A 16721-nucleotide genomic window follows, 5' to 3' on the forward strand; every position below is an offset into this window, starting at 1 on the left:
GGGCCCCTTACTGTGTCTAACTCCCCAAAAGCCCTCAAAGAAAAGACTGTAGCTTTCTGCCTTCTTTAACCCTGAGCCTCTGGCAGATACATCTGTGTGGATACAACTGCTAACACGAAGCCCCACAGCTTTAATGCCTTTTTTATGTTTTTACTGTAAGTGGCTAGCTTACTTTTTATCCTGCGTCCTATAACCCTTGGGTCAAGCAAACACATTACAAATGCATTTTAAAATGTACTCAAAACTATGCATAGATCCACAGTAAAGTTACACAGCTCGTATCAGAGCCAGAGAGGATTTTCTTTTTCTTTTTTTGGATGATTAGACAGTAGATTTGGTTTCTCATGTTTATCCAAAATGTTGTTTAAATTTGCTTGTTTTAGGAACAACCTGCATCACATTTGCTCATCGTTTCACATCTGCGAGCTGCCCACTAACCCCTCACTCTCTTGGACAGTCGGCAATAGAGCTGCTACTGTAGCTATGGGGGATGAGTACTTTGTTCGATGGCACTGCAGAGGTTCAAGGAGGAGGGAGTCATAAGCTGTTTCTTTATACCCTTTTTATAAACAGTATGTAAATGATGCTGCCTTCTTTAAGACTTTACAGTCTAGCTTTTTTCCACCATCAGTACCCTCTCGTACGAGTTGGGGAAGAGCATGCTGAGGATTCAGGGTGTTGAAGCTGATATTCTGGGATTTGGCTTTTCACTATGCATTTATTCATTAAGGTATTAGTGAGCCTCTGAGTGTCTTGGTGAATGATTGATTTAATGTAGCTGAAGCTGTAATAGTCTTTATCCCTGTATATATACTGTAGTGTGTGTGTGTGTGTGTGTGTGTGTGTGTGTCTTTTGAGATTGATTTTCATGCTCTACATGAATAATTGTGCTAATCCCTGACTCTGCTTGTACAGTACATTCTGATTGAGGAATTGTGAATAAATGTGTGCTTGCATTAAGCATTAGATTAGTCAAGACGTTATTGGCCTTGTTCTGTGATTTTACTTTCGCAACCAGTCTGACTACTTCAATTGTAGTAATGCAGTTTTGTGAGACCCTCCCTCCATTGTATGAATGGTCCATGAATGAGTTTCACTGAATATAAAAGCCAGTGATACCCATTTAAAAAAGCATTGTATATTTTCAATAATGCATTTTGATAATCCAATTTAAAAAAAAAAAATTCTTAAGAACTTACTGTAACTTTTCGAAGATTAGAGGATTTTATAGGTCTTGCTGTTCATAATAACCCAGAGTTGGTATAACAATCGCTTCCTAGTCACACAGATTTCACCTGCAGCCACAAAAGAACAGGGAGGACTTCATTATTATTACTTCGCTTTGGATGCTGATACAGGAGAGATGATTTTAACTGATTGATGATGGGCTTTTGAACCCAAGATCCACAGACCTGTTTTGTTTTTGTTTTTTCTCACCCTCTTTTCATACCTGCCCTTCCCCATCTGAACCCTCTCTTCTTTCTTCTTCCCTTTCCCTCTTTTCCATCTTTTCCCTCTCTGAGCCCCTCCCCCATCTTCTTCCACCACCCACCCAGCCCCTCCTCTATTTCATCCCCCCTCTCCTCTGCTGTGTCCTGTGTCTCACTGCATGCTTCGCTAGCTGCTGTAATTCTAGTCTCGCCCAGCGTGATCAGAGGACAGTGTAGAAACAGATGTATCACTGGCAGATATCTGACAACACAACACTTTACAGGCCAAGCACTTTATCATTTGCCATCACTGACAGCTCAGTGAAACAAAAAAACAGAAGGAGGATGTGGTCTGAGGGTTTTTGTTTGGGTAGAAATTGGGAGACACCATACACATATAGAGCCATTTACACCACACACCCTCACATGTACAATAAGTTCCCTGATACTACTTGATAACTCAGACACATTCTTGAAAACACAAGAGGAGTGAGAGGAGAAAGTATAAAAGGACAGAGGGAGTTGAGAGGATAAATGGCAGTGACTGTCCATTTAATTATGAAAAGGTCAGGTGGAGATGAGTGGATGAGCTGTATGAAGTATTAATGCAGATCATGCCAAAAATTGGCATTAAATAGAAATGACCTACCTGTGTGTGGTGATCATCAGGGGACGGTGCTTATCGGTTTGCATACACAAAATGAGTATTTTTGCGCACACATCCGTGCCTGTATACAGTATGTGTGAAGACTTTAACACAGGCCTGTTCAATTGGCGGCCCGTGGGCCACATCCGGCCGAGAAGCAACCTCGGAGTGGCTCAGCGTACATAAATGTATGACAAAATAAGTAAACTACATATATAGAGCATGGAAGTAGCTAATGAGTGAGCCATCTCGCTTCCTTTTCATCTCTGTTGAGAGTTGCACATGCGCAGTACCGATCGGGCAGGATGTTTACGGATGTAGCCACCCCTCCAATCATATCTTTCACAAATCAACGTTTTCTCACGTGAGCTCCGACCACGCTTAGTAGCTTTTCAAAACATCTGACTATTGACAGTCACAAGTAGGGACTGTGTTTCTGTCAACCCTGAAAGATAAATTTGACAATGAAAACCGTCAGTTTAACCCTGCCTGGACGGGCAAGTATTTGTTTATTTTACCGCCATCTCCAAACGCCTGCTATTTTTTACTACATTCATTTGCATAACAAAATTTGTCATTACCAAAAACTAAAAAAAATGAATTTTTAAATAGGCTGCTGAAAATGTCTGGCCATCTACATTTCCTGGTTTTAAAATCTGGCCCAATTGAATTTGTAATTGAATAGACCTGCTTTAACAGTTTAGATCAATTAATGCCATGAAGGACACACTGCAGGTCAGTTTCCTGTTATTTTAAGTTTTTGGCTCTGAATAAAAATAATGACCATCTTTCATCTGTTCACAGTTCATGTTTCAACAATAGTCAAGTTCACATCATGTGACAGCAGGAGAGCGAGCTGTATGGAGGCAAATAGATCAGTAGAAATGCAATAAAAATACAGTATAATTGCTAATGAACTGAATGTTAATTTTATTTTACAAAACTTAAATTATTTTCTGAGGGGTTTGAAGTGCAGTGATACATAAGGCATCATTAAATTCAATGACAAGAGTATGCATTGAAACCACCTTGGTAGCTTTGTTGTGGGCGGGTCTTGAAACCTTTTCAAGCTGTCTAGACAGATTTTATTGACTGATTAAGTCCATTAGCAGGTGACCTGCACACTGTCAAAAGTTCATCTAATTTTAAATTTTTGACAGACTAGAGTGTGACATTTTCATCTTAGTTTGTCTCATCTTTTAGTGTTTAGATCTCATAAAATACATCAGACAGTTTGTTTTCTGGCATACTTTAAATGCTAATGGAAACTCAGCCTAAATCTGGTTTCAGGAGCTTTTAGGTCACGTATTGTCATATAATAATTAAGGCTTCAAAAATATATTTTATTAATGCTAGGGGAAGAATAAGGAATATACTTGTTTTTTAATTAGCAAGTACATTAAAATTGTAGCAAAGCTCACAAGCATTCACATCCATGTGGAGGTGGGGAAGAGGATGCTTTTAGCTTGTTAATGATTGTTAATGTTAAAGACATCCATGCTTCCAATAAGTTTGGTTTGCCAAGCGTTTATTCCTCTCTTCCAAAATGTTGCACCATTGAAGAAATAAAGCTTCATATCAGAAGAAGATGCTAAGAATTGTGTAGAGAAGGTCTAATCACCACATAAAGGACCATACTAGTGTTTTTTAGCCTATGTACTCTGAATGTACATGTTATATCACTGCTGGCCATGTTCCCAAGCATGCTGTACTGTTTCATTTTTTTAAATTGTGTTTTTCCTCCAGGGCAGCAATTTTTAACATTCATTTCACTCCAACATGAAAATAATCTTGCAGAGACTTGAAAAAGGTTTGAGTTAGATAATCACAGTGAACATCTTAGCAGCTTTTGTTTTTCTCACAGTTGTTATAGTTCAGTCAGAGACACTTAACATCAAAGAATTGACCATTAATAGCAAATGTTTATACCGTAAGGTTTGGCAGAAAAGACTGCTGTTTTAGGGAGCTCTTAAAAAATCTGAGCTCCTGCTGAGAGAGCTAATCCCCCCCCCCCAACAGTACTAAATATCACATAAGGAGGAAGTTGGGGTCGTGGAGGGAGCTGTGTCAGCAAATGGCGTTGGCATGAGCATAATCAGCAAAGTAACAGTGATTAAGTGTCAGGTTTTAATGTCCATGCTGTAAACCTGCATGGATATGATTGGACGTTACTTGCCACACAGCTGTGAATGAGCCAATGATTGTAAAGTATTTTGGAAACACGTGATGCCATTCAGACAATACAAGTGTAACTTCAGTGCTTTGCTTGAACTAACACTATGTTTCATTTGTGCAATGGAAGGTAGAAAAAAACACATCTAAAACACTGTGATATTCTTTAAAAACAGATGACATAAAGTATAAGTATAAATAGGTACATGGGCTAAAACTTGCAAAAATACTGGTATGGTTTTTAATCAAGTGGTTTGTTTTTGTCTTCTGTCAGGTCGGGCCATTAAACATGTGAAGGAGTCTATTTTCACCGCAGAGGCCGGAGCTAGAAGAGGCGTCCCTAAGGTCCTGGTTGTTCTCACTGATGGACGTTCGCAAGATGATGTTAACAAAGTGTCCAAGGAGATGCAGATGGATGGTTCGTATCTTATAGACTAAACAGAGAAATAAAATCTTTGGTAGATTGTCCTGAAGTTCTGAAAAAATCCAGAAATCATACTTCGTTGACACTAGATGTGTATGTGATTCATTGACATTGATAAGGTAAGTTGTGTGTGTTGGTACAGTACAGGCAAGATGGAGGACAGATCCACATTCCTCCTCTCAATTCTTGGATGCTTTATGTTCTGTATGTCACATTTTACTGTTATAGGATATTAGACTAACTTTTGGTTTGAAACCCATAACTCCAACAATGTGTTACATTACTCTAGTTAAGCCTTTTCATTGACTTTGAACTTGTAATGAATTCTCTTGTTTAATTTTATTCTCAGGCTATATCATCTTTGCCATTGGCTTTGCGGACGCAGACTACGGGGAGCTGGTGAATATTGCCAGTAAGCCCAGCGACAGGCACGTCTTCTTTGTGGACGATTTGGATGCCGTGAAGAAAATAGAAGAGCAGCTCATTACTTTTGTCTGTGAGGCTGCCACTGCCAGTGAGTAACACCACCTTATGTTTAAAGAGAGGGTAAAAGACCAGGAGGAAAGAGTTCAGAAAAGTCAGACAGAGTGAAAGAGACAGAAAGAAGATTGAGAAAGGACTCTTGATGGTAAAGAGACATAGAGAATGGCTAAAGAAAAAAGGGGAAGGAAAGAGGGATTTATTTGGTGGTTGAGAATTTAAAATATCAAGGATGAACAAACAGATTCTTTTCTGTCTTTCAGCTTGTCCGTCTGTTTTGATGAGTGGTAACACAATGGCAGGTAAGAGGTGCAAATGACAAGAAGAATACATAATAGACTGTACAACAGTCACACAGGTCTAACCACTGTATCAAACCTGGATGGAAAGATAATGATGGATGCTGATCGTGATGAAGATGAAGGTAGTGATGATTTGTCTCTTACAGGTTTCCGTATGATGGAGAAGTTTGGCCTAGTAGAGAAGGAGTACGGCACCATACCTGGAGTTTCTCTGGAGCCAGGTTCATTCAACAGCTTCCCCTGTTATAGATTACACCGTGACGCCCTGGTGTCACAGCCCACCAAGTGAGTAAGGACATGTCCACACAAAAGGGGGAGACATCTGAAAACACAGTTTACATTACATGTTAAAATGACCTCTGTTTACAAAAGCATTATTTCGATCATTTTCTAGAATTTTTGTTTCAGTTGGAAAGCAAAACAACTGTGCATCATAGCTGTCACCTGATAATGAGATGGGTTTGCCTGGGTTACTGTGCTTGTTTAAACCTCCTACTCTTCATAGTCACTTATGTTATCCATTATCTTTAAGGACAGAACGATTCAGGTCTCACTCATAACACCTGGGCTGTGTTATACTTGCTATCTGTTGTAGCTAAACACACAATTTAGCTGTTCTCATTGATGTATTTTCCTTTTTTTTGTTGCCAGAAAACAACTTGTAAATGCAACCTGTTACTCAAGGCTAACAGTAATTCTCGTCTGACAGCATATGCATGAATACAGATCAACCTGTACTGTGTAATGAGCTTTATTGGCATACAAAATGAGTGATAGCAGACAGAGTTGGAAGTGACAAATGACAAAATACACAAGGTTAAGATTTAGTCCCAAAAGAATTACCATGACACACAGACACAATTAAAAAATCACAAATATAATCAAAAATATCTATAAAATAATAAAAGTTCCTTTGAGGAGAGTGTATCTCTAAGTTGTGGTGTGTAATTCATGCCAGTAGTAAGACAGTCATCACTTTTTCTACACAGCATCCCTCTGCATCATTAAAGGCATACATCTATTTTTTTTAAATTAAATATAGCGCATGCTGTTGAATCCAGCTCACTTCTATTTAGTTTCTAATTAAGTTTCTTCTGTGTTTCATAATTATTTTGATTCTACTCCACTGTTTATCTATCTCTGTTTGCTTGCTGACTCTCCCCTCCTCTCCTGGACATGGGGAGTGGTTACTGTCAGTGGTCACAAACAAACACCAGAGGACTTTGAATTATCACACAGGGTCCTAGAACTGTTAAACAGTCCTGCCAATAAAATTGACTCGACTTTCTGGCTAATAGCAAACCACTGGGGAACCAATGTGAAAGATAACGTGTCAAAGATTTTTCCCATTTATCTTTGTTTGGATTATCTTTAAGGGCAGAAGGGTTCAGGTCCCACTCATAACACCTGGGCTGTGTTATACTTGCTATCTTACACATCCCACAATCGGTACTTGCCCCTCAGTGCTAATGACCACAAATAGTGATTTTGAGGATTGTAGAATTTGAGCCTGTTACTGTCACCGTCCCTGTTAAAATAATTAACTGTATTTCCTTATGTGGTAGCCAGACTCTAGATGACACACATTTATCTAATGAATTAATCTCTTTTTCAAAACTTACACAGAATGTAGTTTTGACAAATCAAATTTGCTGAAAGCACTGAGAAGAAGCAGATTATTGCAGTAATATATTAGTCTCCACTAATCCCTGCAATTCCTTCTGCCAATTTACACAAAAAAGCAAGCTGACAATTTCAGATCGTTTTCTTTTAGGACCTCAAAGCTAAATTGTAGAATGTTTTTTCCAAAATAATCGCAACCTGTAAAATCTGCACCTCCAGTGTCATATATAAAAGTTGTCATAGCTTTTCACCAACAACTGGTACGGTCTACGTATATACAAAAAGCAAAACACATAGATACGTACACTAACTAACATTTACTGCACGTCACCAGTACACATTTAATGCCCTGTAATTTCCCAAGGAACAGACTACCTCTGCAAGTTATTTCTAGTGTAATAAACAATTATCAGTATCAATAATTCTCTTGTGATTGATTGTCTGGTTTCCACATATCGGTATACACTGTAGTTTTCATAGCTCACACAGGACACTTTTAGGAGCTATTATAACATCTAGTTTGATGCCCAATCGGTAATTAATAAATTATCAAAAGATTGAAGGTGTTAAGGTCATGTCTTCAGGTTTCATTAACAGTTCACCTTGTGCATTTCAAGTGGGTTTCAAATTGCAGATCTGACCATGACCACCAGTAATTAAAATGCTTTACAGCATTAAGACATGCTGGAAACAATGACTGAAAACATTTCTCTGAGACGCTTGCAGGTGCAGGTTGGAAGCGTTAACATTTACCTAGCACTATACAACAGTTAAATATTCAAGTCTAAGACCCATCCATACACACAGGAGCATTCAATGGCTTTAAATGTGCTCCCACAATGTCTTTCTTTCTGTGATGTTGTCATTTTGGAGCTTTTTTCTTGGTTTTTACCATCAACCAGTTTTAACTTTAGCTTCTTGTTGACTGTTGAGTTTGTGAAAAGTGACATTGACAAGCGCTGTGAAAAGTTGAAGCTGAGATAATTTGAACCTGAAGTACTTGAAGGCAGCTGCACAAAAAAGGCTAGGCTCTGTGATCAAAAAGAGGCTGGCACTCAAAGACAGTCTCAGGCAGCCGCAAGCACTCTAAAAGCATTCACAGCAGCTGAAAAGAGACATTGGCACTTGAAAGACACCTAGTGGATATGCCTTTAGGGCAAAGCCAAGCTGACTATCTGCCTGTGTGTATGTGTGTGTTTGCCTGTATTTTCACGTGCGTACCAGGTACCTTCACCCTGAAGGTTTACCCTCTGACTATACCATTTCTATGATGCTCCGTCTACTTCCTGAGACCCCGCAGGAGCCCTTTGCATTGTGGGAAATCCTCGACAAGTACAATGAGCCATTGGTGGGACTGATCCTGGACAGTAAGTGTGAATCACTCGTGTTTTTGGTTCTTCATCTTTTCTTTGTCTCACCTGCATCATAACACATCACAGTTTGTGTCCGTGAGAGCTGGGGTCCATTTTTGATCCAATATAATGTAAGTTTTCATCTTACCTTGTATCCTAAATCATTAATAAGATGCAGAGATGCCTGAGCTCTTCTGTTTGTGGAAGGCCTCCCTTATTTACCCCTCTCTGAATGGGACACACCATTAGTCTGGGAAAGCACCATGACCTCAGACTTAGAGGTACTGATCCTCAAATGCTTTGAGCTGGCCTGGATGATCTTGGGATCCCCAGGAGTAGCTGGAGGAAGTTATTTTGGTTGCTCTGCTTTCCCTGTTGACCCTGATACAGCTAAGCAGCAAGAAAAGGGTGAAACAGTTGAATCGTAATTTGGGTTTGGGTTATAGTACACAGTAGTACATTTGGTTAGTTCCACCACCATGTGCTATGTCAGAGATTGAAAATGAACTATACAACAACATAAACACCTCCACCAAGTTTTTTGGGAATCATCTGCAAAGATGTACTTCTCTATCCAGTAATCCATTTACTAATTTTTCTTATTTTAATATTTTATATTATTATTATTTAATAATAGTGTGACAATCTGGAGCTTAGTTTTCATTGACATGATACAAACTCATAGTTCTCATTGCCACTAATATCACATATATTATGAGCATAACGGGGAGGAATGCAACCGCAAGGGGGCACAAGCCAGTGTCTTCTTGTGCCAGTCCCAAGTCTGGATAAATGCAGAGGGTTGTGTCAGGAAGGGCATCCGATGTAAAACACATGCCAAATTAAAAATGCGAATCATGAAAATGACTTCCATACCGGATCGGTCAGGGCCCGGGTTAACAACGACCGCCACCGGTGCTGTTGACCTACAGGGTACAGGTGGAAATTGGACTACTGTTGGTCAAAGACGAAGAAGGAGAGGAGGAAGGTGTGTTCGTAGGCAGAAAGAGAAGAGGAAAGCTAAGAATGTAGGACTGACAGTAGGGACTTTGAATGTTGGGACTATGACAGGGAAAGCTAGAGAGTTGATTGACATGATGCAGAGTAGGAAGGTGGACATACTGTGTGTCCAGGAGACGAGGTGGAAAGGTAGCAAGGCTAGAAGCTTAGGAGCAGGGTTCAAGTTGTTCTACCATGGGGCAGATAGGAAGAGAAACAGAGTAGGAGTTATCCTGAAAGGAGGAGTTTGTGAGGAATGTTCTAGAGGTGAAAAGAGTATCAGACAGGTTGATGAGTCTGAAGCTGGAAATTGAAGGGGTGATGTTCAATGTTGTGAGTGGTTATGCCCCACAGGTAGGATGTGAGTTAGAAGAGAAGGAGAAATTCTAGAGTGAGTTAGATGAAGTGATGCAGAGCATCCCCAGAGGTGAGAGAGCGGTGATTGGTGCAGATTTCAATGGGCATGTAGGTGAAGGGAACAGAGGTGATGAGAATGTGATGGGCAGGTTTGGTCTTCAGGACAGGAACGCAGAAGGACAGATGGTGGTAGACTTTGCAAAGAGGATGGAAATGGCTGTGGTGAACACTTTCTTCCAGAAGTGGCAGGAACATAGGGTGACATATAAGAGCGGAGGTAGAAGCACTCAGGTGGACTACATCTTGTGTAGACGTTGTAATCTGAAAGAGACCAGAGACTGTAAAGTAGTGGTAGGGGAGAGTGTAGCCAGACAACACAGGATGGTAGTGTGTAAAATGACTCTGGTGGTGAGGAAGACGAAGAGGACAAAGGCAGAGCAGAGGACGAAGTGGTGGAAGTTTAAAAAGGAAGAATGTCGTGTGGTTTTCAGGGAGGAGCTGAGACAGACTCTGGGTGGTCAGGAAGTGCTCCCAGATGACTGGACCACTACAGATAATGTGATCAGGGAGACAGGTAGAAGGGTACTCGGTGTGTCATCTGGAAAGAGGAAAGCGGACAAGGAGACTTGGTGGTGGAACGAGGAAGTGCAGGAGTGTATACAGAGAAAGAGGTTAGCTAAGAAGAAGTGGGACACTGAGAGGACTGAAGAGAGTAGACAGGAGTACAGGGAGATGCAGCGTAAGGTGAAGGTACAGGTGGCAAAGGCCAAACAAAGAGCATATGAGGACTTGTATGCTAGGTTGGACACTAAAGAGGGAGAGGTGGATTTGTACAGGTTGGCCAGACAAAGAGATAGAGATGGGAAGGATGTGCAGCAGGCTGCATAAAGATAAGTATGGAAATGTATTGACAGGTGCCAGGAGTGTGATGGGAAGATGGAAGGAGTACTTTGAAGACTTGATGAATGAGGAAAATGAAAGGGAACGAAGAGTAGAAGAGGTGACTGGTGTGGAGCAGGAAGTATCAAAGATTAGCAAGAGTGAAGTGAGGAGGACGTTGAAGAGGATGAAGAGTGGAAAGGCAGTTGGTCCTGACATACCTGTGGAGGTATGGAAGTGTCTAGGAGAGGTGGCAGTAGAGTTTCTGACTAGTTTGTTTAACAAGATCTTGGAGAGTGAGAGGATGCCTGAGGAATGGAGAAGTGTACTGGTGCCAATTTTTAAGAACAAGGGAGATGTGCAGAGCTGTGGCAACTACAGAGGAATAAAGCTGATGAGCCATACAATGAAGTTGTGGGAAAGAGTAGTGGAAGCTAGGCTAAGGGCAGAGGTGAGCATTTGCGAGCAGCAATATGGTTTCATGCCTAGAAAGAGTACAACAGATGCAGTATTTGCTTTGAGGATGCTGATGGAGAAGTACAGAGAAGGTCATAGGGAGTTGCATTGTGTCTTCGTAGAATTAGAGAAAGCGTATGACAGGGTGCAGAGAGAGGACCTGTGGTATTGTATGAGGAAGTCTGGAGTGGCAGAGAAGTATGTTAAAGTGGTGTAGGACATGTATGAGAGCTGTAAGACCGTGGTGAGGTGTGCTGTAGGTGTGACAGAGGAGTTCAAGGTGGAGGTGGGTTTGCATCAAGGATCGGCTCTGAGCCCCTTCTTGTTTGCTCTGGTGATGGACAGGCTGACAGATGAGGTTAGACAGGAATCTCCATGGACTATGATGTTTGCGGATGACATTGTGATTTGTAGTGAGAGCAGGGAGCAGGTGGAGGAAAATCTAGAGAGATGGAGGTCTGCTCTGGAAAACAGAGGAATGAAGCTTAGCCGCAGTAAGACAGAATACATGTGTGTCAATGAGAGGGACCCAGGTGGAATGGTGAGGTTACAGGGAGCAGAGGTGAAGAAGGTGCAGGACTTTAAGTACTTAGGGTCAACGGTTCAGAGCAATGGAGACTGTGGAAAAGAGGTGAAGAGACGAGTGCAAGCAGGTTGGAACGGGTGGAGAAAAGTGTCAGGTGTGTTGTGTGATAAAAGAGTATCAGCAAGAATGAAAGGAAAGGTGTTCAAGGCGGTGGTGAGACCAGCGATGTTGTACAGCTTAGAGACAGTGGCACTGAAGAAAAGACAAGAGGCAGAGCTAGAGGTAGCAGAGCTTAAGATGTTGAGGTTCTCTTTGGGAGTGACGAGGATGGACAGGATCAGGAATGAGTACATCAGAGGGACAGCTCATGTTAGATGTTTCAGAGATAAAGTCAGAGAGGCCAGATTGAGGTGGTTTGGACATGTTCAGAGGAGAGACTGTGAATATATTGGTAGAAGGATGCTGAGGTTGTAGCTGCCAGGCAGGAGGTCTAAAGGAAGACCAAAGAGGAGATTTATGGATGTAGTGAGAGAGGACATGAAGTTAATTGGTGTGAGTGAAGAGGATGCAGAGGACAGGGTTAGATGGAGGCACATGATTCGCTGTGGCGACCCCTGAAAGGGAACAGCCGAAAGGAAAAGAAGAAGAAGATGAGCATAATGGGGAGGGCGTGCTTGGTGACTTTTCCATAAGGAACTTAATACAAAATGATATTACAGGGTTTGGCAAATAAAAATGATAGAGATTCCATGCCTATATATCACAATGAAATAAAAAGAAATTGTTAGTCAGTCAAAATGACATCTGATGAAATTTGTACTTTTTCAATAGTGAAATTAATGTTGATTTTCTGTGGAATGCAGACAAACAACAGAGCAGCACAAAGATCAGATTGTTTGTTGCTAATATTGTCCAGCCCATGCAGTTCACTGTTGTTACAAACCAGATCTTTATTGGAGTCTAATAGCAGGAGACAGAGACAATAGTGTGCACAAGACAAGTTTCTACTTGACGTGAACATCAACCTTTTCTATCCTCCCTCACCACCAACTCTGTCCCCTGCAGACTCAGGAAAGACCTTGACATTCTTCAACAATGACTACAAAGGAGACTTCCAGACCGTCACCTTTGAAGGAAATGAAATAAAAAAAATCTTCCATGGCAGCTTCCACAAGGTTAGTCTTTATTACATATGTGCTGGTTATAGTTTCATGCTGATGTGCTCGCTTCTGTTTCATATCATTATAATATAGGTAAGAGGTTTTGAGCTGCTGGTCAGAATATGTAAGAACATTTAAAGAAAAAGTGAAAAATGCAGTGTAATGTGTGCATGTCCAGTCTGTGCTACTGGGTTGTTAAAGTCCATTAGAACTTGAACCACTTCAACACCAGTTTGCATTACATATCGGGTTCACACAGACAAACCATCATTACAATTGTTAGGTGGTAGTTTCCAGATCTGCTGCATTGAAACTCTGCAGAGCATAGAAGGACAGAGGGAGAAAGAGACAAAAATAAGGAAGATCGACTGTATTTTGATGTTTTTGAAGTTGTGGAGCCTGTTGGGTGGTTTTCCAGTGGCTCTTGGGCTGGATTTTTTCTCTTGACCTGTGAACACTGCTGTGGTGAGTGTGTGCAGGTGGTGATAGCCCTCCTCCCTCTTCTCTCTCTCCCACTCTCCACTGCTTTTTCTACACCCATTTGATTTTATTTTTTAAAGCAGTGGAATGTACGGAGTGGGAGTGAAACTGCAGATTTCATCACCCTCTAAGAACTCTCTGTGGTCTCCCATGATGTAGTTATAGTGGACATTTGTCATTATTTTTGACATTTACAGACTAAATTGTAAAAGAAATCAGTAGATAATAGTAATAGTCTCTAGCTCTTTTGCCACAATATTCCTTATGCCACATAAATGACATGAATGTATTACCTCCTACAAAGTACATTTGATGTGAACACAATATAGAGCAGGGTTTGGTTTCCTTAAAAGTTAGTTCATCTACAAACACACTGTATAAACATCATTATAAAAGGCAAACTGATGTGGTAGTTGTGCTAGTTTCCATGATTTTGCTGTTATTTCCATTCCCTGGTGACTGGACCACCGGAGACAATATTAGTTTGTCCTCCCAACTGATTTTCTGACAAAGACATTTCATATTTCCCTCAATCACTGGGATTCTATCCAAATATTTTAATGTAAATTAGGTTGTATCAAATTAGTCAGATTGAATGCAAATGGCAAATTTTGATGACATTCCCTCAATAAAAGACCATTTTGTGCTCACTTGAGGCAAGAAAGTGTTTTGTGAAAAAAATAATTATGGAATAAATAGCCTAGTGATCCAAATGCCTCTACTGAATAAATGATGACACTGGTTTGTCCTCAACAGGTCCAGTGAATGACAAATTCACATTGTCAAACACTTTGGCATGAAATTTCAACAACATTAGCTGAAACAAAACAGCTTGCTGAATAATAATCGATTCTTGTGTTTTTTGCGTTTGTGTTCTTTGAATTAACCTTACTGTTGAGGTGGTGTATTTACTTCAGCAGGGCTGATGGAAATGGACATTTACATGTATTGTTTTGTTACAGTTTAAAAGAGTGGTTGGATGGAAACATAACTTGAAAATAAATGGAGTCCAGGCAAAGTCTTTATAGACAATATTGTTTTTCGCTGTAGAGCTGCTGTTGTGTACTTTCTCAAACTCTCTGTGGATTTCCACTGAAAACAAACCAGCCCACCAACTCTCTGTCTGTCTTTCTTTATCTCAGTTCTCAAAATGTCAGGGAGTAGCTGTCCATCATTCTCTCTGCCTTTTGTCTTCTCCATTGTTTTCTGTCTTTCTGTTGGAGAACATGACAATGTTGAGAGCAGGAACAGATGCAGGAGACTGTCTGGCAAGAGGAAGTGTTCGTCTCCATTTAGACAGGATGACAAGTGAATAAGAGGAGTGTCCATGTGCATGTTTGTGTGTTTGTTATAAAGGGATTACCATATGAACACACCTCGTGTGAAAGCAGGAATACCCAGCAGGATCTGTCACTGCTCAGCGAAGCACACACACAAACTGAGAGAAACAAACGGGTGAAGGAGGGAGAAACAGATATGACAGTGAGCTTGAGACACAAAGAGAAATTCCAGGCAGAAAAATATAACGACAAACAGACACATGTAGACACAGAAAGGAGAAGTGAAAGTTATCTTTAGTATAACTCACATATTGCTCAGAGCCATATTATACTCCAAAAGTGTATGAACACTTTTTCTGTATCTCCCAAAATTATTAAATGCCTCACATTAAAAGTGTTAGAGAGCGCTTAAAGCTGTCCTTGTGCGCTGTAAAAAGCTTTCTAGCTTGTAGTAATTCACAATATTTCAAAATTCACTGTTAATTCATTCGCCCATAAATTATTATTATAAAGCTTCCATAAATGTGGGAGCTTCTTGGAAAGAAGAAGAAATTACAATGGAGAAACAAAAGCAGCAACTAGAAATAAATGTGTTGTGTCTGTTGGAAGGACAGATTTGGGATGGCTGGAGCTGTGCTTGTTTGTAGAAGGAAAAGAAGAGACAATATTACAGTATGTGGCTGACAAAGTAATATGGGGATCTGTTTTCCTGACGATTAACAACTTGATGATTAATCCAGATAGAAGCAAAAACTGCAAACTTGTGTTAACTTTTAAAGCTAAAATGTCAAATGTCTCCAACTCAAATGGAACTTTAGTTTATATTTCTCTGTTTTTCCCCCCACATAACAATACATCTGTGCCTAAGGAGTGGTCATCTCTGGACTTAACTGGAAATCAGACACACGAGCAGAAGAAGCTCACTTTATTTAAAAGTTAAAAGAGCAGTTTGTGGATTATTAGTTCTAAAGTTTTATGGTGTGGTGAATTGTTCAAATATTGCTGACTAGAGAGGACAGGAAATGAAAAAACACACATTGTCCACACACAGGCAAAGAGAGAGTGCATATGCGTACATACATATATGCACATGCATGGATGTAAATGCCCCCCAAAAAATCATACAAGCTTTACAAGCAGCCATTCACATACAAAAGCATACTGTATGCACGCACGCACACACTCACACACACACACTCATTCAAGCAAGCATGCATAAGCGAGCATGTACATTTGTGCAGGTCAGAGACAGCTGAGTCAGCACACACACTGATCGCCTCATCTTCTTCAACACACATTGTATCACACAGCATGTTTAAAAACTGCCATAACAATTTAGGTGTGTGTGTGTGTGTGTTTGTCTGCGCGCCAATTTTCCATTTCCATCATTGAATCAGAGACAGTACTTCATTTAGTGTTCAGAAGTTACCAAGAGGTGAGATGAAGTGAATATGCTGATTCTACCTCTCCTCTTTCCCCCTTCTCTCTTCTTCCATTTCTTCTTTCTCCTCTTCTTTCATATTTCGTGGAGAAGATGGTTGGAATACTCTCGTATAAACTGTGTTTTCATCTCTTGGAATTTGCCATAAAATATGCTTTCAAGAACTATAGTTTTCATTTTCTTATGACGTTAAGTCATTTTGCATTGAGCGATAAACACGCCTAGAGCATAAAACTATTAAAGAAAGTCCAAGCTGTCTAAAATTTTGTACAAAGAATACCTTTCAGTTTTTCTCTTGCTGTTAATTTGTCCTTGTTTTGACATTTTTATTCAGTAAAGATAATGTTAGTGTTTGGGGTTTTTGCTATCAACAGACTTGTTGTTATTCAATTTGCAAGATTACTACAAAGTCATATCTGTAACATGACAACTATAATGCAGCACAGTCAGTGGTTTAGAAAATGGAAAGTAATTTGTCTGAAAAATGATAGGGAAAAAGAATTCCGATAAAGACAAAAATAAAACCATCTCCTGACAGAGAGACTCAAACAAATCAGGTGCTTTATATTAAAGAAAGATACTGTTGATGTGTTAGACAGCAGTAGTATTAGAAGATACAAGACAGTGTATGTCTGAGAGGCTAATTCATCTTGTGCTGGCAGTAGTATTAGCTGTGGATGGATCCTGTAGTATCCAGTCAGCCATCTGACCTGC

The 16721-nt window shown here is 40.2% G+C and overlaps 1 protein-coding gene across 5 annotated transcripts in view; it reads left to right on the plus strand.

Moving 5' to 3' along the window:
* Positions 1–16721, plus strand: part of col14a1a (collagen, type XIV, alpha 1a) — a 133767-nt gene that overhangs the window by 76138 nt on the left and 40908 nt on the right. For all 5 annotated transcript variants that reach the window (XM_044207901.1, XM_044207903.1, XM_044207899.1 and 2 more), the window contains 6 exons: positions 4523–4666; positions 5022–5186; positions 5416–5454; positions 5601–5739; positions 8302–8444; positions 12712–12821. In XM_044207901.1, the coding sequence (XP_044063836.1) occupies positions 4523–4666; positions 5022–5186; positions 5416–5454; positions 5601–5739; positions 8302–8444; positions 12712–12821 (740 nt within the window). The remainder of the gene's footprint in view (positions 1–4522; positions 4667–5021; positions 5187–5415; positions 5455–5600; positions 5740–8301; positions 8445–12711; positions 12822–16721) is intronic.

The sequence above is a fragment of the Siniperca chuatsi genome, linkage group LG9 (assembly GCF_020085105.1).
Source record: "Siniperca chuatsi isolate FFG_IHB_CAS linkage group LG9, ASM2008510v1, whole genome shotgun sequence".
Taxonomy (NCBI): domain Eukaryota; kingdom Metazoa; phylum Chordata; class Actinopteri; order Centrarchiformes; family Sinipercidae; genus Siniperca; species Siniperca chuatsi.